The sequence below is a fragment of the Myotis brandtii genome, unplaced genomic scaffold (assembly GCF_000412655.1).
Source record: "Myotis brandtii unplaced genomic scaffold, ASM41265v1 scaffold196, whole genome shotgun sequence".
In the NCBI taxonomy this organism is placed as follows: Eukaryota; Metazoa; Chordata; class Mammalia; order Chiroptera; family Vespertilionidae; genus Myotis; species Myotis brandtii.
Genome location: NW_005357311.1, coordinates 3,638,891 through 3,657,353, shown reverse-complemented (window position 1 = coordinate 3,657,353; position 18,463 = coordinate 3,638,891). Strand labels below are relative to the sequence as shown.

Genomic DNA, 18,463 nt, shown 5'->3' with positions numbered 1-18,463 from the left:
TCAAACGGGCCGGATCCGGCCTGCGGGCCGTAGTTTGCCCACGGCTGCCCTAGTAACATCACAATCTCAATCCTGGACCCACAGGGCTGCCTCCCTTGGCACGGTCACTCTTAGAAGTTCTTCTGGTTTCAACATGGAGGACAAATGCCCATGTTTTCTGTAAGAAAAAAATCTAAACAAGCTTAGATTAGCTGATCACTTACTGACATACTGCAGATCCAACATAACAAAAAAAAATTCATATTATGACAGCTTAAAATTGGCGATGGATTCTCAACTTCTGAACATTCTGGGGAGGCAAAGAATTATTCTAGAGAGAAGTGTGTTGAAAAATACCCGTGGCCCGTTTTTCTAGTTTCCAGCTGCGCTCTGGCTGGTAGAGGTCAATGGGAAAGTATAGCTGTGCCAGCCGCAGGTGGACAAGTTAACCTTGATCAGGCGTCCTTAGAAACATATTTTAAAGTCTCATTAGTGTCTATAAAGGAAGAAAAAAGAAGGTCCAGAGCCAATGGGACACCAGCCAGGTTTTGAGCTGGCGGTCCTCTTCAAGTTGCTGAGAATAAGGAATGAAATTGGATGAATGTTCCGCAAAAGTACGGAATGATTTTACAAAGGAAGAAAGCATACCAAAGTTTTATTTTTTTTCTTTTCTCCATCCTATTACTCTTACAATTTAAAAATCCTGGTAGAAAAACTTATTTTTCTATGAAGATCCCAATATGGTTTGTTGCTTTCGGATCTGAGTTTCATTTAATTCCGCACCTTCATTTTCCCCTCCTTTCTGTCTGGTGATGGTTTCATGGGCAATGAGAACCTTTCTGGGATGCTTTCTTCCTGAAGAGAGTTTCTGGGGGGGAAGTAAGAACAGGAGCACCTGTGCACACAGTAGGTCCTCAGGAACTGTTTGACCAGAGTGGTTTTTATGTGGGTCACGGTGAGGCCGAGAGGAGAGTGCAGTCCACTTGTAGTGGGACTGCAATGGCCATGGTCCCCATACCTTTCCCTTCCTTCCCCTCTCGCTGCCTGGCAGAAATTGTGAAGCCCCTTAGGAGGGGAAGTGCCTTCCAAATCAGAAGTACAGTGTGTAGTTGCTTGCGGGAACTCACACTGGGGGCTCTTTGTGAAGTCAGTGAATAGCACCTCCAGAGGAGCCCCCACATCCCCTTTGGACCTTTTGCTCTGGCCTCACACCCTGCATCAGTCAGCCCTGCAGAGTCAAATGCACTGATTCCCAAAGTTCTGGACTTTGGGTATTGGAAGCACACATAGTTTTCAACAAAATCATCATTTTTTTTTTATTCTGCTCATTTTCTCAGTGAATGTAGGGCTTCTTATCGGGACCCAAATATAGGTCCAGTCTGATATTTCAGCCATTTCTCGCTAAAGCCATGTGAATACTGTGTGTGTGTGTGTGTGTGTGTGTGTGTGTGTGTGTGTGTATTCCTGACTTATTAAATTTCTTCCAGTGCGTGCAGCCTAGCGGAAGATACCCCAGCAGGCCTTGTGCATTGCTGCTGCTTCACTTCACATCATGAATATTCAGAGGCTGCAGTCATTGAGGACTCAGGTGGCAAAAATAGTAAGGTGATTGAAGCAAACCCCAACATGAAAGCCAATCTGCATTTCAGCGACTCAGAAACCCTGATTACAGCCCAGGTCCCCCGTCCTCTGACCCTCGGAGCACATGCGAGGCGAGTCCTGGGGAGCTCCTCTGAATCAGGCATCTGTTCCATACACCAACATGCGCACGTCTCTCTGTGTGATGTGTTGTAATCAGCATGTTGTTTTTAAAAAGACAACAGGCCCTTCTGTAGTCCTCTCCCTCAAAATGCATGTAGGCTCATAGTTCAGCATAAAGGATGCACTGTGGAGACCAGCAATGCATGCATTGTTTTCCCCATAATGCAGTCGGGATCCCCACCGCAAAATTTCGTGTATTTTGTGAAATCTCATTTCAGATATTTTATCACCATCAGCAGTTAAGCTGAAGTAGGACCCGCTCCATTCTGCTATGGGTTAAACTATGCTCTGTGCAGATCTAGTGGTGAGGCTTAAATTGCAGCCCTGTCTTTTTTCTCGCAGGATTCTAAAATAGGTTTTCAGAATCAGTGCTGGGCTGTTGCTCCTGCATGAGTGGTGACTCTTGATTTTTTCCCTCCGGAGAAGCATCCTTTGCATCGTTCCCCCTTCCGAGGAATCACTTAGACACTTCCAGCTGGTGGCAGGGGACACAGCCATAATACAGCTTCCTCTGTCCCAGCTGCCTCTCCACTCCGGTCCATGCATTACAATGGCTGCACCCTCGTGGGAAGGCTCAGGTAGAGGAAGGTGTAGGATGAAGCCTGGAAACCGTCCTCTGGGTTTTTAAAAGCCTCAGCGTCCACAGCATCTTGGCATTTTGGAAGTCTGCCTGCTTCTGGTGAGAGGTTTCTCTCCCGTGATGGGAAGGCTGCTGCGAGCCTGATCAGAGGTGCCTGAGGATATCACCTTTTGCCGGGAAGCCCTGCCTGCTTGAGAGGATCCTTTTCAATGCATTATGGCTCATGCGGCCTCACAGTTAAAGAAAAACAGGGATTTAGAAATCAATGCCGAGGAAGAGACCGAGAAAAAAAAGAAACACCGCAAACGGTCCCGGGATCGGAAGAAAAAGGTAGCTATGTGCGCCAGGGCACACATCTTGCCTGGCCTCTTTTCTCTTTTCATCTCTTCCCCGCAAATGTGAGAAGCAGGAAGGGCTCTTTCTGCATGCTGTGTGGAGTGGGAACTGGGTGTGTAAATTGGGAACAGATGATACAGTCCTATGGCCGACGGATGGGCAAGGCGAGGGGAGAGCCTGCCCCGCGTGGGGTGATTGCAGTGCTGATGCGGAAGGAAGGGGTGCTTTCACTCTGCACAGGCACCGGCATGTTTCCATGGCACAGAAAGGTGTGCACGGGAGTTCAAAGTAGTTTCTTTGCAGCCCAGCCAAGGTTACATGGACTGCAGGGACTTGGGCTTGAGGGAGAGGCCAGGCAGCCAGGCTTTGACTCCTGAGAGGTCTGTCCTCGGAAAGGGAGCTTTTGTGCTAGAACTGTGTCACATGTGTGTGGCTCAGGCAGATCTGTACCCTGAAGGAGGTAGCAGAAACAGTCATTTCCTGCTTTGCGTTTGTTCTTTTTCCCCCCCTTTTTCTTCCCTTCTGCCTCTTATTGTGATGGGGTGCTTTTCGTCAGGTTGTGCAATGAAAAGAAGCTGCTAGAAATAACTTTCTTTTGTTAAATACAGCTAAAACCACAGGGGCTTGTTTTTTCTCTGCTGGGTGAGAGTGATCAACTTGAATGTAGGGATTCCCATGACTTGGCAGGGACTGGCGCCCTTCAACACTGATTGCTTTCAATCAAAGCCTGGGCATTGATCATCGCCTACCGATATTCTCAGGCAGGGCAAAGAATAGGAATCTTCTAGGTCAGTGGTGTTTGATTACTGAGTGTTGGGTGGCTGTGCCCTTAAATATGACTCCTAGGTACCGGCCCGGGAGAGAGGCCCCAAAGCAATTTTCTTCCATGGCAATGAATAAAAATTGATGAAAACTCTGTGGTCTGAATACAGAAGCCAGGTCATAAACCATTTTTATGTCTCTTTGTGAGAATTCCCGAGGGAAAGATAATCTTCATTTGCTCCGAGCAGTGGTGCATGTGCTTTCTAAATGACATGCAGATTTCACCCACTCCATGAGCCTCTCCTCGGGGCCAACCGTGAATATTGTTGGTGCATTTGCCATTTTCTCTAGAGTTGGGATCTATAGAAGTCACCTCCGCCTTTTGTTACATGGCGGACTTCACGAGACTGAGTTTGGAGGGCTGCAGTTGCTTTGCCGCAAGGTGATGAATTTAGGTAGTTCCCACTTCAGTGTTCTTGTCAATAAACTTCTTAAACATATTTCACAGAAGTTCAAACTTAGGTTAGGAAATTCTGTGCAGGCATATTTCAAAGCCTCATACAGTGGGGTCTGTTATGAAATTGCCATATTTTGCTAGGTTCTGGCCTAATTGTATTGCCTTAGGTTTGTCTGTGGGTAGGTCGCTATTGATTTCCCCCCTCCACACACCTCTGCCCACCCTCATCATGATAAACTGGCTTCTGAGAAACATGAGGAAAGGTACATCTATTTGTATAAGGACATGGTGTCGTCATTGCCTCTGTAAGTCGTTAGCTGAGCCAGGTGATGTACAGCAGTTCCTACAGCAGCAGCGGAGGCCTGCTGCCCTGGTGCCTGGGCCCCTGTTTGACTTGGAAGCCAATAGGACAGGAGTGAGGCAAGCGGAGTTTCTGGACTCAACTGAGCTGAAGCAAATGCTTTGTGGACCAAAATGCTTTGTTAGGAGTACAACAGAGTCTGCCTGATGTCAATCTCTTAGCAACCAGAAGGGAACATGGGGGAATATCAATATCGCTATTGTCAGTGTGCAAGCAGATTTCAGTGTTTTGTTTTCAGGACACTCAGAGTAGATCCAAAAAGTGGATCAATCTCCATTGCTGTTGTACTTGTTAATTCTTAACACAGTATAAAGTGGATATTCCCTATCAAAGCTACATGTATTAGGGGAGATTTAATAGTCATAGTCAAATGAGCTATGGATATTTCATGGACTCCTTTTTATGTACAAAGTTAAGATAGGATTAGTTGGAGGATTCCATTCAGCGGTATAGCATCTATAACTCTTATTCCCTACAAAGTGAACTGTTTTGACGTGGCATTTCTTTTTTCTACCTTTTTCTAGGATCATAAGTAAGGCGTGTGGGTTACTTTGCTCCATATTGTAGGCCCCATGTCAATTGCAAAAGGTGCTTTTAAATATTCTGTGGGTTATTATGGGAATAGATACTCTTGCTCATATTTAGAAATATCTTCTAGGATCTTTGAATTACATAAAAGTAATAGTGAGTATTCTCAAATAGAAAAGTTTAGGAAAAACTTCTAAACCATCTAATTTCTAAAAGAAGACATTTGGTTCATGGTGCCCCTGCAATTCAGGTTTGAGTAAGCCCCAGATGAATCTTTTTTATAGCTCCATGACACAGCATCATACAGTATGGGATATTACCAAGGATTATAACCAAACCATAACATTTAGCCTAGAATTCACATTTCAGAAGTTTTTTTTAAAAACCCAGTAAGTTATACATTTGGTCTATTATGAATATTGATAACCATGAGTAAGTTGTTATCAGTGAAAAATAGGAAACGTCTAGGAATTTATAATTAGTTGAATATTAATAATGATGTGTTTTATTCTTGGCACCACATTAGTGTCAAGAAAAGGAAATCTGCCCTAGCTGGTATGGATCAGTGGTTAGAGCATTGGCCCTGCAGACTGAAGGGTCCCAGGTTCAATTCCGGTCAAGGGCATATACCTCGGTTGCAGGCTCAATTTCCCGCCCTGTTTGGGGCAAGTATGGGAGGCTCTCAAATTGATGTCTCTCTCTCTCTCTCTCTCTCTCTCTCTCCCTCTCCCTCCCTTCCTCCCTCCCTCCCTCTCCCCCCTCCCTTCCACTCTCTTTAAAAAAAAAGAGAGAGAGAAAGATATCTTCCAGTGATGATTAAAAACAAACAAAAAAGGAAATCTTCCTATTTGTTAAAAAAGAAACACATCTAAGTAGATGAACCCTTAATCTTTTTATTACCAAATTATCTAGCTTAAAGCAAAAAAAAAAAAAGTTACAATGAGTATCTAGCTTAAAAGTTTCTTAACTACTGCATTTACAGATCTCTTGCCCACACCTTCCTATTGCTCTTCCTGTTCCTGATATATTTTTCCCTTTTACTCTCCTTTCCTGGTGGGCTACTTAGGTTGGCAGCAAGGGGAGACACGCCAAAGGTAGGCAGATGCCTTTGGGTGTGTTAATATGGGATCCAGGCTCTCACTAAGCAGCTTGTAGAGAGTAATTCTTTGTATCTCCTGCACCCAGCAGTGTCCCAGCTAACAGGTGTTGGGCAGTAGATGGCCCAGCTACCATGAACCCATGAGCATTAGAAGTCACGAATGCTCTTCAGCCCCTGCCCTTCCCTTGTTGCCACTGGCTTCTGGTGCCACTTACCTACGTGTTTTGCCCTCTTTATATAAACTAAAATGTTTCAGTAGTGATAAGTTTTAGGAGAATTGACCTTCATTTATTCAATAAGTGTTTTTATTATGTATGCATGTGTGCTTATAGGATGTCCTGTCAATAAAACAACAACAAACAAACAAAAAAGAAAACCTTTGAGGTGACCTAAGGAAATTTATACTAAAAAAGGAAGCATTTATGGAGTCCCCCTTTCTGTATACATGACTGACACAGGGATATACTGAGATAAAATGGCAATTCTACGATTGGTGTCAAACTCATACAGCTATTCTGTGACAGAGCAGGAATGAATATTCATTGCTCCACTTTTTCTACAAACATTTATTGAATGACTTCTGTGGATCAGGCATCGCATTAATTGTTGGAGACAAAGCTGAACAAGGCATGGTTATAACAGTACATTAGTTCCCTGCAGAGGGAGGAGAAAGATAAGTGCACTATTTCGCTCCCTACACAGAGTATGAAGAGGGAGCCACAGGAACCCACAGAAAGAATTCAACTCAGATGGGTTCAGAGGAGGTTTGTAGTGAAGCTGAGCCTCAGAGGGAGAGTGGACGAGATAGACAAGCAGGACAGGAATCCCATTTCTAAATGATGGAAGTAGAGGGAACATTGGTGTGAGGAAAGCAAATGTTGTTTTTGGAATTCCTAGAACAGAGGGGACTTGAGTGTACGTCAAGAAAAGGGGCTGAAAAATAGTCAGGGGCCAGGTGATTTTACAGGGTTGGGATTATCCTGCTCAAATGAGGGAGGGGCCGAAACTGATTCATGGGGGTGGTAGGACTAGGAGATTGAATAGCTTAATGGTTTAGAAGCATCACTCAAGCATCAGTGTTGAAGACAGCATTTAGGAGAGCAGTCAGGAAGGAGTGATGGTGATACAGGCTCAGAAATACTGAGCGTCAGAACCCAGCAAAGACTGCCAGTGGTGAGAGGGTGTCGCACACAAGAGATATTTAGGGGAAGATGCAATAGAACTTGGCAGTGGCTGTGTGTAGGATGTGAGAGGGAGTGATCAGATTCTAGGGTAACTGCCAAATTCCTGGCTTGAAGTGGAATATGGAGAATTAAATTTCCTGGATTGGTGTCTTTTCTCCCAGGACATTTATTGACCACTCAGAATGTACCAGGAAAGTATTTTTATTATCCCCAGGTTATAGATGAGGGAACTGAGGCATAAGCACTTAAGCTCTTCCTTCAAAGTTTCTACAGTCATCGGTGGTGGAGCTGAGATTTCAATTTGAATAGCCTCTCTGGCTTGTGGTCTTAACTATGATATTATACAGTGTATGTAGTTAATGTTTTACCTTAAGAATTTATTTTATTTTGAAAAATGAAATAAAAAATGACCAACACTAGAGCTTCAAATCCTCGGAGACATGTTGCTATAACAACCACACAGCAGCGTCAGGTGCTTGCTGTCAGCTGGCAATGTGCAGAGTGATTCGCATGGATTACCCTATTTTTTTCTCACAGTTTTTCTATGAGGCAGGTGTTATTTTCATCCCCATTTTTCACAGCTAAAACCAAGGCTTAAAGAGCATGAATAACTTTTCTGAGGTCATACACCCAGTAAGTAGTGGACGGAGACTTAACCTTGGGTCACTGGACTTTGGAATCTGTATTTAACGACCGGGTTTATTGTAATGCAACTCGAGCAGTTTCTTTCAGGATAAAAGCATTTTAAGGATTTTAGAATAGATTTCAGGAGATAAGAACTATTGAGTATTATCTCTTAATAGAGAGTCTTGGTGCTTCCTGCCTCCTGCCATTTTATAGGCCTTCCCCAGGCCTAGTTACCTAGGTACCTTGGCATCTGTGATGTAAGATGCCAGGCAGGGTGAGGTTTTATACTGAGCAGCTGGCCTTTTGAGGGGGAGATGATTGTGTGTATCCATATGAGATGAAGGGAACCTACTGTTTCCTGCTCTGCCAAGCACATAGAGGAAGCAGGCTCCCCAGAGAGCTGGAGTCTATCAGCATATTTGATATTCTACACTGTAATTATGTGTTTACATGTATGCCTCACCCAAGAGACTATGAGCTCCTTGAGGGGGAGGTGGTATTATAATCACCTACTACCACCTACTAGGGCTTGCAGAATAGGTAGATGGGTGAAAAGTAGGTGGTAGAAGAGAGTGGGAAGAAGGAAGGGGGTGGGTGGATGGATGAATGGATGGATGGAAGAGGCAATATAATGTAATGATTAAGAATGTAGACTATAGGGGGAGATTGTCTACATCAGGGGTCCTCAAACTTTTTAAACAGGGGGCCAGTTCACTGTCCCTCAGACCCTTGGAGGGCTGGACTATAGTTTAAAAAAAACTATGAACAAATTCCTATGCACACTGCACATATCTTATTTTGAAGTAAAAAAACAAAACGGGAACAAATACAATATTTGTATTTGCATGTGGCCCGCGGGCCGTAGTTTGAGGACCCCTGGTCTACATTCAGGTCCTGGCACTGTCATTTCACAGGTGTAACCTTGGGGAAGCTATTTAAACCTCTTGGTGCCTCAGTCTTTTTACCTGCAAAGTGAATATAATAGTATTTAGCCATAGTGTTGTAATGATATTTCAGTGAATTAATATTAGGACAGTGCTTGGCAAAAGTAAGAGCCGTACAGTGGTAGTTGTTGCTGTTGTTGTTGATGTTCATAAATAAACAGAAAAATGAGTGGACTATTTCCAACCTCAGCCTTCAGGAATTGTGCCAACAAGTCACTGAAGCCAGGCTGGTAAGTGCCCTAGGAGTATATCCGGCTGCTGCCCTGACTCCACTCTTCACCATTTGGAAGAGGTTGGATGCAAGGAGGCTTAGTTCACTCATAGGAATGGCTGTAAACCTTCATCCTTTGATGTTCCATGATATTTAGATATAGGGAAGCAATTAAATAAAACTGGTCAGCTGATTGGTTCTCTGTGTTCTCTATTATCACAGTACATTTTTTTCTCAATAAAGTTATGTGTTCATTTTTTAAAAACTTAACACTTTCTTGCTCTTGGTCAATTACCATTATAACCAGTGCAAGTTCTTTTTTTCTTTATTGATTAAGGTATTACATATGTGTCTTTATCCTCCCAGTACCCCCCCAGACTCCGCTCGTGCCCTCACTCTCCCTAGTGTCTGTGTTCATTGGTTATGCTTATATGCATGCATACAAGTCCTTTGGTTGATCTCTCCCCTTTTCCCCCCACCCTCACCTGCCTTCCCTCAAAGAACAGGGTGCAAGAGCTTGTTAATTATAAGTTATACATTTATTAATATCTGAATATGTTATTTTAAAATGTTCTGTTAGTTTTGTCACTGACATTCTGTAGCTACTAAACTGTTTGTTCATTACTCTTCAGGCCCATGATCTTTTCTGTCTAATTTTCCTCTGGAAAAATGATATTGTGTGTGTATGTGTAACTGTGTGTGTTTTATTGAATGTCAATATGGAAAAATGTTATCTTTTTCTTTAAGCATAGCTACGAAAAGCTTTGGAAGTGCTTTATTTTCTTTCTAGTTATATTATTGGGAAAGTTTAGCTTAATCATTTCATTTTACCTGCATTTGTTCATTTAATAAAAGTGTGTTGTGCATCCTCATTGTACCTGTAACTGTTCTGGGACTGGTAATATAAGAATGGGACCTGTAGGTCTATCTACCAGCCCTATTTTGGATTCTGCTTATACCACTCTACATAGCTAGGGGAAGGACTGGAGGAAAAAATGAATATATTTTTGGTGGACCTCCTTTTTGCCTTTTGTATTTCATATTTGAATTTATGTTAACACTATGCCATTGTGTTATCCACATGTACAGAGGCATTTGCCTATAAGTTTAAGTTTGTTATGTAACTCGCCTCAGTCACATAAATGATTGGGCTTGGAACCAAGGTCTCTGTAGTTCGAAGTCCCTTGCTTGGAGTGTCATGGAGTTGGAATGGTTCATCATTGTCAAATATGGCAGCAGCTTGTAAAATGTATAGATTTCAATTTAGATTTAGCTGTTTCCAGTGAGTTATTTCTCAGTCATAGGTGACCTTCTACTAATTAAGATCATGTCATCAGTTCTGTTTGAATTTAGATGAAGCCCATTGAAGTGGGTAGAATAGAGACTAACCTTTATATCTGCCAGGTCTATAGCTTGCCTTGTGGCAGAAGAAAGGCCAGCTGGTACCAACACCAGGTGAGAAGGATATATGGACTGCATAGAAAAGAACAGGGATGAGAACTTGGCCAGGGAGGTTGGAAGGAAGGAAGTCCAAGACTTTCTAGCAACTAAAAGCCAGTGACTGAAACATTTATAATCTACCTGTAGGTACCCCGAAAAACCTTGTAACTTCAACAGTATGAACTGTATTAGTTTATCCTCATGAAATACAGTTTTCTAAGAAGTCTATACAGTTGAAGAGGGTATAAAAACATGGTAAATTTTGCTTAGCAGAGAGTTAAAAACAATAAAACAGGCACAAAATAAGGAGAAAGTGTGGAAAGAGAGCTAAATAGAGCGGGTCCTCAAATGACGTTGTTTTGTTATAACATTGATGGGATGCTGTAGGAACTTCATTCTTGTTCATAGTAAAATTGGTTTCCTTACTAGTATATCATGTTCCACTTAGTCTTAGGGCCTGTCGATGATATTAAGTGAGGACTTACTATACTACAGTCATGGTGATGGAAAGGATGGGCTTTGGGCCTACTAGTAGATGGGAGTTCATATCACAGCTGTGACTTATTAGCATTGAGCCTTAGTTTCCAAGTTGGTCAAATGGGAATATTAATCCATTACTTGCATGCATAGTGTAAGGAGTAGAAATACTATAAAGGGAGTACTTAGCAAGGGCTTCTAACTTCCCTCCCTTACAGTATGGGCTCTCGGGTATAATCAAGTGACTAAATAATAAGGAGGCGAAGGAACTGAGAAAACAGAATGCTTTTAAGAGCTTTTACACCTAGTAAGCACTCGGAAAATTATTTGATGAAACTTCACTAGTGGACTGGCATCCTTAAACAGCCCTTTTCATCCTGCCGTTCAGCTCTTTGCAGACTTTTCCACAGTCCTTGGGGATTAAATCTGACATTTTGAGAAATACTTCTGAAGACTCGTATGTTAAATACATTTTCCATTCATTAACACTATTATTAATTAGCTTCTCTGAGTAGTTAAATGATAGCCTAGGTAGACATTGGGGAAAATTTAAGAGCCATGTGTACATATAGAAGAAGTAAAAAATAATCTTCTTAACAAACTATTTGCAGATTTGGACATAAACATTGAAATACTTATGGGGGGGGGGGAGTACCTACTTGGGCAGAATGAAATAATCTCCACTGCATAGGTTTTATATTATAATTGTTGAAAAAAGTTATCTGTACAATATATCTACAAGATATATACATATATATTATTACCAAACCAATTTCTCACCTTTTCTGGGTAGCATGACCACTAACGAGGTGGTATTTTTACAGTTTCAGGATAGTTGATGACTGAGGGAAGAGAGGATAACTGATCAGTGTAGAGTTGTCACCTTTTATACGTGGTTTCAGAACCCAAGTGGCCTGTTGACTGCCTTCTTTTACCAGCACATTCCCTTCTCCCCACCTCCTCAGACTGCCACTGTGAAGGCTTCTACAATTTTCAATCAGATACAGCAAGTTACTCTGCCCTGGCCCCAATTGGCCCCGTTCAATAACTGCCCCTTAGAGTTATCAGTGTTTAAACATTCCCATTTACCCAAACCAAATAGAAAAACTGAACCTCAAACCTGATCATCTCTTCTTTGACATTTTTAGTACAGACTCTGTGAATTTTTTTCACCTTTTAAAGAAGGATAGTACAGTGAGATAACCAACAGCAAAAGTTTATGGCGAATTTACCCCTTCTTTGTGGAGCTAAAATCCATCGAGAGACTACAGTGGGCCAGGCACTCTACTGAATGCCTTAAGTAGATTATTGTATTGAATCTTCATGCATGGGTGGTATTATCCCAATTCTCTATTAGGCAAATTATACTCTGAATGTTTCAGCAAGCCCACCGTTGCACAATGAGCATAAGTGTAAAGCTGGAATTCAAACCCAGGTCGTTCTGATTTCCAGCCCTGTGGTTACTCTACAACTCTCACCTTTCACTCCTCATTCCTATCAGACCCAGATCATTCCAAGTCACCACTGAGAGCATGGAATACAGGGCTCCATGAGATGAATCTTTCCTGGGCCATGGAATGCCATGCTGGGGTTTTCTGCCCCTAGAAAATTCCTAAAAGGATCCTCGTGATTCTCTCTTCCCTCCAAAAGAAAGTACATAATGGGGGCATGGAAGAAGGTAGGAGGGTGATAATGCTGGATGTAATAAATGAATTTCAAGGCACTTTCACAACACATATTTACTTGAAATGCATTCTACCTTAACAGAAACGTGAACAAAATTAATTCCCCAAATGTTTGTATTTTTTATAAGTAGTGATATCATTTTGTGTTGACTGATTTCTTGGTTTTTGAAATGAGTATATTCCCACATGTTTGCTGATGCCTTCCATTTCATGCTGATTTTTATGAGAAAGAAGCTGTGGAAGAAGCTGGTTTTATTAACTAACTTACTAAGGGCCTCAAAACAGACTAATTTTCAGATCCTAGATTAGAAGTTAAAATACAATTTGTGGAGTAGTAAGAAATTAATACCAACTTCAAAAAGCTTCTTCAGCCGATGACCTAGACAAAATGTTAAAATTCCTTTTTTTGTTGTTTTTATTAGTTTATTGGGGTGAAATTATACAGGTTTCAGGTACACAATTCCACAACACATCATCTGTCCTCAGTATTGTATGTTCACCCCCCGAGTCACATCTCCGACCATCACCGCTTATACCCCATATACTCTCCTCCAACTCCCCCACCCCGACAATTGCCATCCTGTTGTCCATGTCCAGGAGTTTTTCTCTTTTTTTCTCTATCCCACTACTCCCCACCCCCCAGCCCTCCAGCACCTCCCCAACAGCTGTCAGCATGCACTCTATGAGTCTATTTTGCTTGTTAGTTCATTTTGTTCATTAGATACCACATGTAAGTGAAATTGATATGAGACTTGTCTTTCTCTGGCTGACTTATTTCACTTAGCAAAATGTTAAAATTCTTTAGTCATCCTTAGGATAGGAAATATCTCTTAGGCCTTATGAAGTAATACTCTTTTTCTCCCCTTGACAATAAGAACAATGAATAAAAAACTTTAATTTGGGGACAGGAGTTGGCAAAAACTGGAGTCTCAGTTTGAATCGATAGGAAACCTGCTAGCAAGTGTTAGGTTTCATCCTATATAATAACAGCCTAATATGCAAATCAACAGAACGGCGGAACAACTGGTCGCTATGATGCACAATGACCACCAGGGGGTAGATGCTCAACACAGGAGCTGCCCCCAGCACGCAGGCCCCAGACCAGCCAAGGTGGGTGCCAGCAGGGGTCCCCCAATCACCCCGCCAGTCGCCCTGCAGAGGGAGGCGACCGGTGGTGGCAGCAGGGGACAGGGCCAGCGAGCAGGTGGTGCCAGGCCAGCTAAGGTAGGTGCCAGCAGGGGCCCTCCGATCGCCCTGCCAGTCACCCCACAGCAAGTGTTAAATTCCATCTATACATAAAAGCCTAAGTGACCATTACCACCAAACAACACGCACTGACCACTGTGGGGCAGACGCTCAATGCAGGAGCTGCCCCCTGGTGGTCAGTGCACTCCCACAGTCAACCTCCTGCGGCGGGCCAACTTTTTTTTCCCACAGCCAGCCAGCCCCAATCAGCCCCTCACCCTGGCTGACCAACCTCCCGCGGTCCCCCTCTCCTGGCCAGCTGGCCCCAATAGCCCCAATAGGGACTGGGCGAGATGGCCCTGATTGGCCCCGATCACCGGGCAGGCTGAGGGACCCCACCTGTGCATGAATTCGTGCATTGGGCCTCTAGTTTACAATAAAATAATTGGTAGGTGCCAAACACGGTTCTCTGTTAATACTTAAATGAACCCTCTGAGTTAGATGGTTTTATTTGCATTTTGCAGATGATAATATGAAGGCTTAGAATTTGAATTTATCAGTAAGAGTGAGCAAAAACCAGCAGAACTTGAACCCATGACTATCAAACCCTAAGGCTTCTCCTTCCCACCTGCCCCATTTCACTGTTCTGCTTACACATTACTTACTGTACATATAAGATTCTTGCACCTGGAGAGGGCTTTCTTTTTCATTTTCTGATCAGTTTTTAAATCATTTTTATGCCTCTCTTTGCTACCAGTGTTATTGTCATTGGTTTTATGTGATAAATACCAGATGAGAAATGCTTTTTAAATAATGATGCATGACTTAAGCTCTACATTTTCATCTTCAAATGTTACATGGGGACATTAAGTATTATTCCAAAGCACAGAGCAATTTTGAATCAGGTACAACAAGATCATAATTGACTTTGACACTGTGGATTTACAACAGTCTAGGGAAGCAACGTTTACCAAAGCCATATCTTCGAACAATGTACTTTGTTTCTATTAGTAAATCCCCAAAATGGTCAGTCTCATAATTTCTGGCCACATTCCTCTTCCCTGGCTGGTTAGGGGTAAAGGAGGGAGGCTGTGCTGGAAGGTTCTGAGGTCACTGACTCCCCACACTGTCCACTGCGCCCTCCCTCTTCCGTGAGGACCTGCTGTCCCTCTGTGCAATGGTTGGCCACTGCAACCTGACTCAATAGCATAATGAATATATTTACTTAGCTATGTCAACACTCAGAATACATTTGCCTGCCCTTACATAACAAGAAGATAACCATATTGATGTTGAAAAATGCTGAATACAATTCACTTATTTCCTTTGAAGAATGGCCATTGTTAACGATCCCTGCTTTACTCTGCCTTCTAAAAAGAAACGGTTGGAGTTGTCCTTTGCCATCTAAAAAGAAACGGTTTCATTATGCACATTTATTCCAGATAGAATTAATATATTAATACTGGTAATTCAGGCATAGGAAGTTCACACACTCACTCGTCTTTGTTGGTGTAGAAGTAGCTATCCCAATAATCCTCCTCAAGTCCAGGCTGTAATCCGTTTCAAAAGATGATTGTGTTCATCTTCGCTGAAATTGGATCTGTGAGGGTGACCATGAATACATTTAACATGTGTGTTTTCTCTGTGGACTGTGTTATGGCCGGGCCAATGTGAGTCCTGGCCTTGATTCGCACAGGCGTTCATTCTTGTGGTGAAGGCAGCCTGGCTTTCTCTTGCTCCGTTGTGTGTGAACCCATATCCTGGTCTTTCTCCGAGTGGGATTTCCATGGGATAAGAATAACATAATTATGTGTCCATTTGACATCTGATAAGCATTATTTTTTTTATTTCTGGTGGATTACTTGGGATTTTGTGTGCATGTCAGGAGGGAGGGTGTTCTTAGGTGCGCCTGGCATTCTTGGCTTTGACCTGCTTCCCTAGAGCATCACTGCAGCTTTAGCGGAACCTAAATTATTAATACGGTCTATCTGCCTGCACATAGAGCTTAATCCACCCCCCTTCTTTAAGTGCTGCCTGGGTCTCTGAAATAATAGGAACATTGATTTTTGGAGGCCCCGTGGAATGCGCGAATGGGCCTCGGCGTGAGCTGTGGAGTCACACAGGCTTGAGTTTGAGTCTTGTCATTGTTATTCTTTGCTGTGTCGTCTCAAATTGGTTACTTAACTACTCTGAGCCTCTGTGTCCTCATCCGTAATGACACCTGTTGGAAAGAGATGTTAGAAAGACAAAATTAAATCGAACATGAAGTGTCCAGCGGTGCAGTAATTCAACAAATGTTAAGCCCTCCCACTTCCCCACTTCTTGCGTCCTTCCCTTGTCCATTTGGAAGAAATGAGTTTGTTTTATGCTCAGCATGTTTAGTGAGAGCTGTCCCTTAAAATGGGGAAAGTAAACTCGTTGAAGTTAATTACATGTAGGGGGTAAAAATATATGGAGAAAATATATTTATATAAAATTTAATTATGTACACACACCTATGAATTGTGTGTGTGTGTGTGTGTGTGTGTGTTATATTCTAAATAAAATAGTTAAGCCTAGAGCCAAATTTCTGTTCCTTCCTATTAGGAAGAAGTGTAGTTTACAGAGACAGCGTTGAGTGTGGTATGGAGCGTAAGGCTTGGGTCCTGTGGAGGGGCAGTGGCTCTCCGAAGATCACTCAATACAGCTCCAGCCTATTCCACAGCATCCCACCTCCAATGCAGGCTTCTCCTTGAAAGCTTTCCAAACAGAGGGAAAACCAGTCCTTTTTTCCCTGGGGAGACCTTAATGGATTTACCTTTGCATTCCCATTAAAGGTCTCCCACTGGCTGCTCCCTTAACTTTCAGAGTGAAATCCACTCAGCAAAAGTTCAGTTTTAGTGACTCTCCCAGGAATGCTTCAGAGACTGTCTGTGATATGCATTTCCCAGGGACAATTAAAGAGAAATAGGCAAACCACAGACAGACAGGTTTTCCTGCTAAATAGTACTGTCCAATCAAAGAAGACTTCTTTCAAAGCTTGTGACAGGATTAATACCTGTTGCGTTGTTTTTACTCCCTGCTTGATTCCTTGTCCTATCCTAGGGCATTCTGTGAGCTCTCAGACCTTAGGGTTTCTCACCACGTAAATAATTGATGTCCATTGTAGGCACAGTGTTCCACACAGGGAGGCTAGGATCACCCAGAGGAAGCATTACCATTAGAGTTTTGAAGTAAGTTATTCCAGTGTTTTTCTGTAGATACTTAGTTTTTCTTTTCCTTGCTTTCTTTCCTTTCTCTTCCATTTATTTCTCATTACTTTCTTTCCCCTCTGTCATTCTTTCCTTCCCCCCCGCATGAACCATATAATCTGAACACGTGTCCATGTCAAAAAATACATTTCTATTTGTAAAAAATCTGTAGTATTCTATATCATGAATGTACCAAAATATATCTGGCAAATCTTTGATTTTTGTACATTTAATTCATTTCCATTTTTGTTAAGAAAAATGGCACAAAGGGTAATGGGGCCTCATCTTTTCCCTAAATCACAGCACTCTCATTTTCCGCTCTCCTTATTTCTGGTGATTCCTTAGCATAGCATTCCAGGCTCTTCATTCTCAAGCAAGAGCCAGCATTTACAGCCTCATTCATCACAAATCCACTAGTTGGCCTTAGTTCTAGTCAGAATAACTCGACGTTCACCTTCCCAGAACGTACCCCTGCTTTCCCAGCACTGTTCTTTGTGCTGCTCTGCCTGCCATACCTCCTTCCCACACTCTCCTTCCAACTGTTAGGCCCGTCTCCAATCCCCTCGGAGACACTGGGGTACTCAGCTGGGAGCAATTTCTTTTCCTCCTAACCGTCACAGCCATTTACAACTCTTTGTATTTCTTAAGAACCTTAAGATACTGTACATGGAATTATAATCTCTTGAATAAGAAGACCTTTAGATAAACAAAGTTACAAGTCTTGATTCTGACTCTTGGCAAGGCCCGTAAGTTGGCCATTCCAGCTGCTTTTTCCTTGTCTGTTTTCTATTGAGGACCCTGACCCCGTGGGATGGAGAGTCCTTCCCAGCTCCAGTAGCTCCCTCATGCTCCTACTGGATTACACATTCCTTGGAGCAGCATCACTCCGCATTTCTGGGGTGTCCTATTCTGGGCCCCCTTGGCACTGCCCTTTTAAATGACAGTGGCTGCACAGCTCTATGCTTTTTTCAGTGCCTCATTAGTTCTTCTGAAATTCTTTGAGAACTGTGGCCCTCAAATGGCAAGAGAAGAGGTGCCTAGGGATAGTGTGCCCAACCAGCCTGCTTTGTCCAGGACTCGGGGGTTTCTCAGAATGCGTGACTTCAGTGCTAAGATGGGGCAACCCTGCCCCTCTCCTCAAGGGCATATTCAAATTGGTAGAATATGGTTGGAGTGAGAGGTCCTCTCTGCCACCTGTCTCTCAAACTCTCTGCTTTGCTTCCTTTGAGGCTCTTGCACTCTTTTTCCTCTAGAAGTCCACTTCCTATTTATTAATGTCTAGTGTTATCAGTGGGTGTTATTTCTTCCTAAGTTTTCTGTCATCTCTTGATTGTTTAAGCACAGTGGATCCTTCCACGTGCCATGCCATTGCATGTATAGGAAAGTACATACACATTAGCTTTGGGCAATCATGCCTGCTTTCATTATATAGGGTCTCATCAAGGACCCAATCACTCTGCTTTGCTTTTCTCTCTCTCTGGCTCTTTAACTTCCTAGATCGTGTGTTTTACTCATATTTTTGTGTTGATTATTCTTAGATCACCTTCTTATTTTGATTATTCCCAACTTTAACTTAGCAAAGCTGTCTCCCCCTTTCACCTACTCCCCCCCTCCCCA

General features: G+C 42.7%; 1 protein-coding gene across 8 annotated transcripts in view; it reads left to right on the top strand.

Moving 5' to 3' along the window:
- Positions 1-18,463, top strand: part of ANK3 (ankyrin 3, node of Ranvier (ankyrin G)) — a 465,310-nt gene that overhangs the window by 164,805 nt on the left and 282,042 nt on the right. For 2 of the 8 annotated variants that reach the window (XM_014538718.1, XM_014538717.1), the window contains exon 1: positions 1,995-2,650. The exons of 4 other annotated variants lie outside the window; for them this stretch is intronic. In XM_014538718.1, the coding sequence (XP_014394204.1) occupies positions 2,537-2,650 (114 nt within the window). In that variant the 5' untranslated portion in view covers positions 1,995-2,536. Of the gene's footprint in view, positions 1-1,994; positions 2,651-18,463 lie in introns of those variants that run through there. 2 more of the 8 variants (XM_014538726.1, XM_014538724.1) reach the window with 1 other exon arrangement.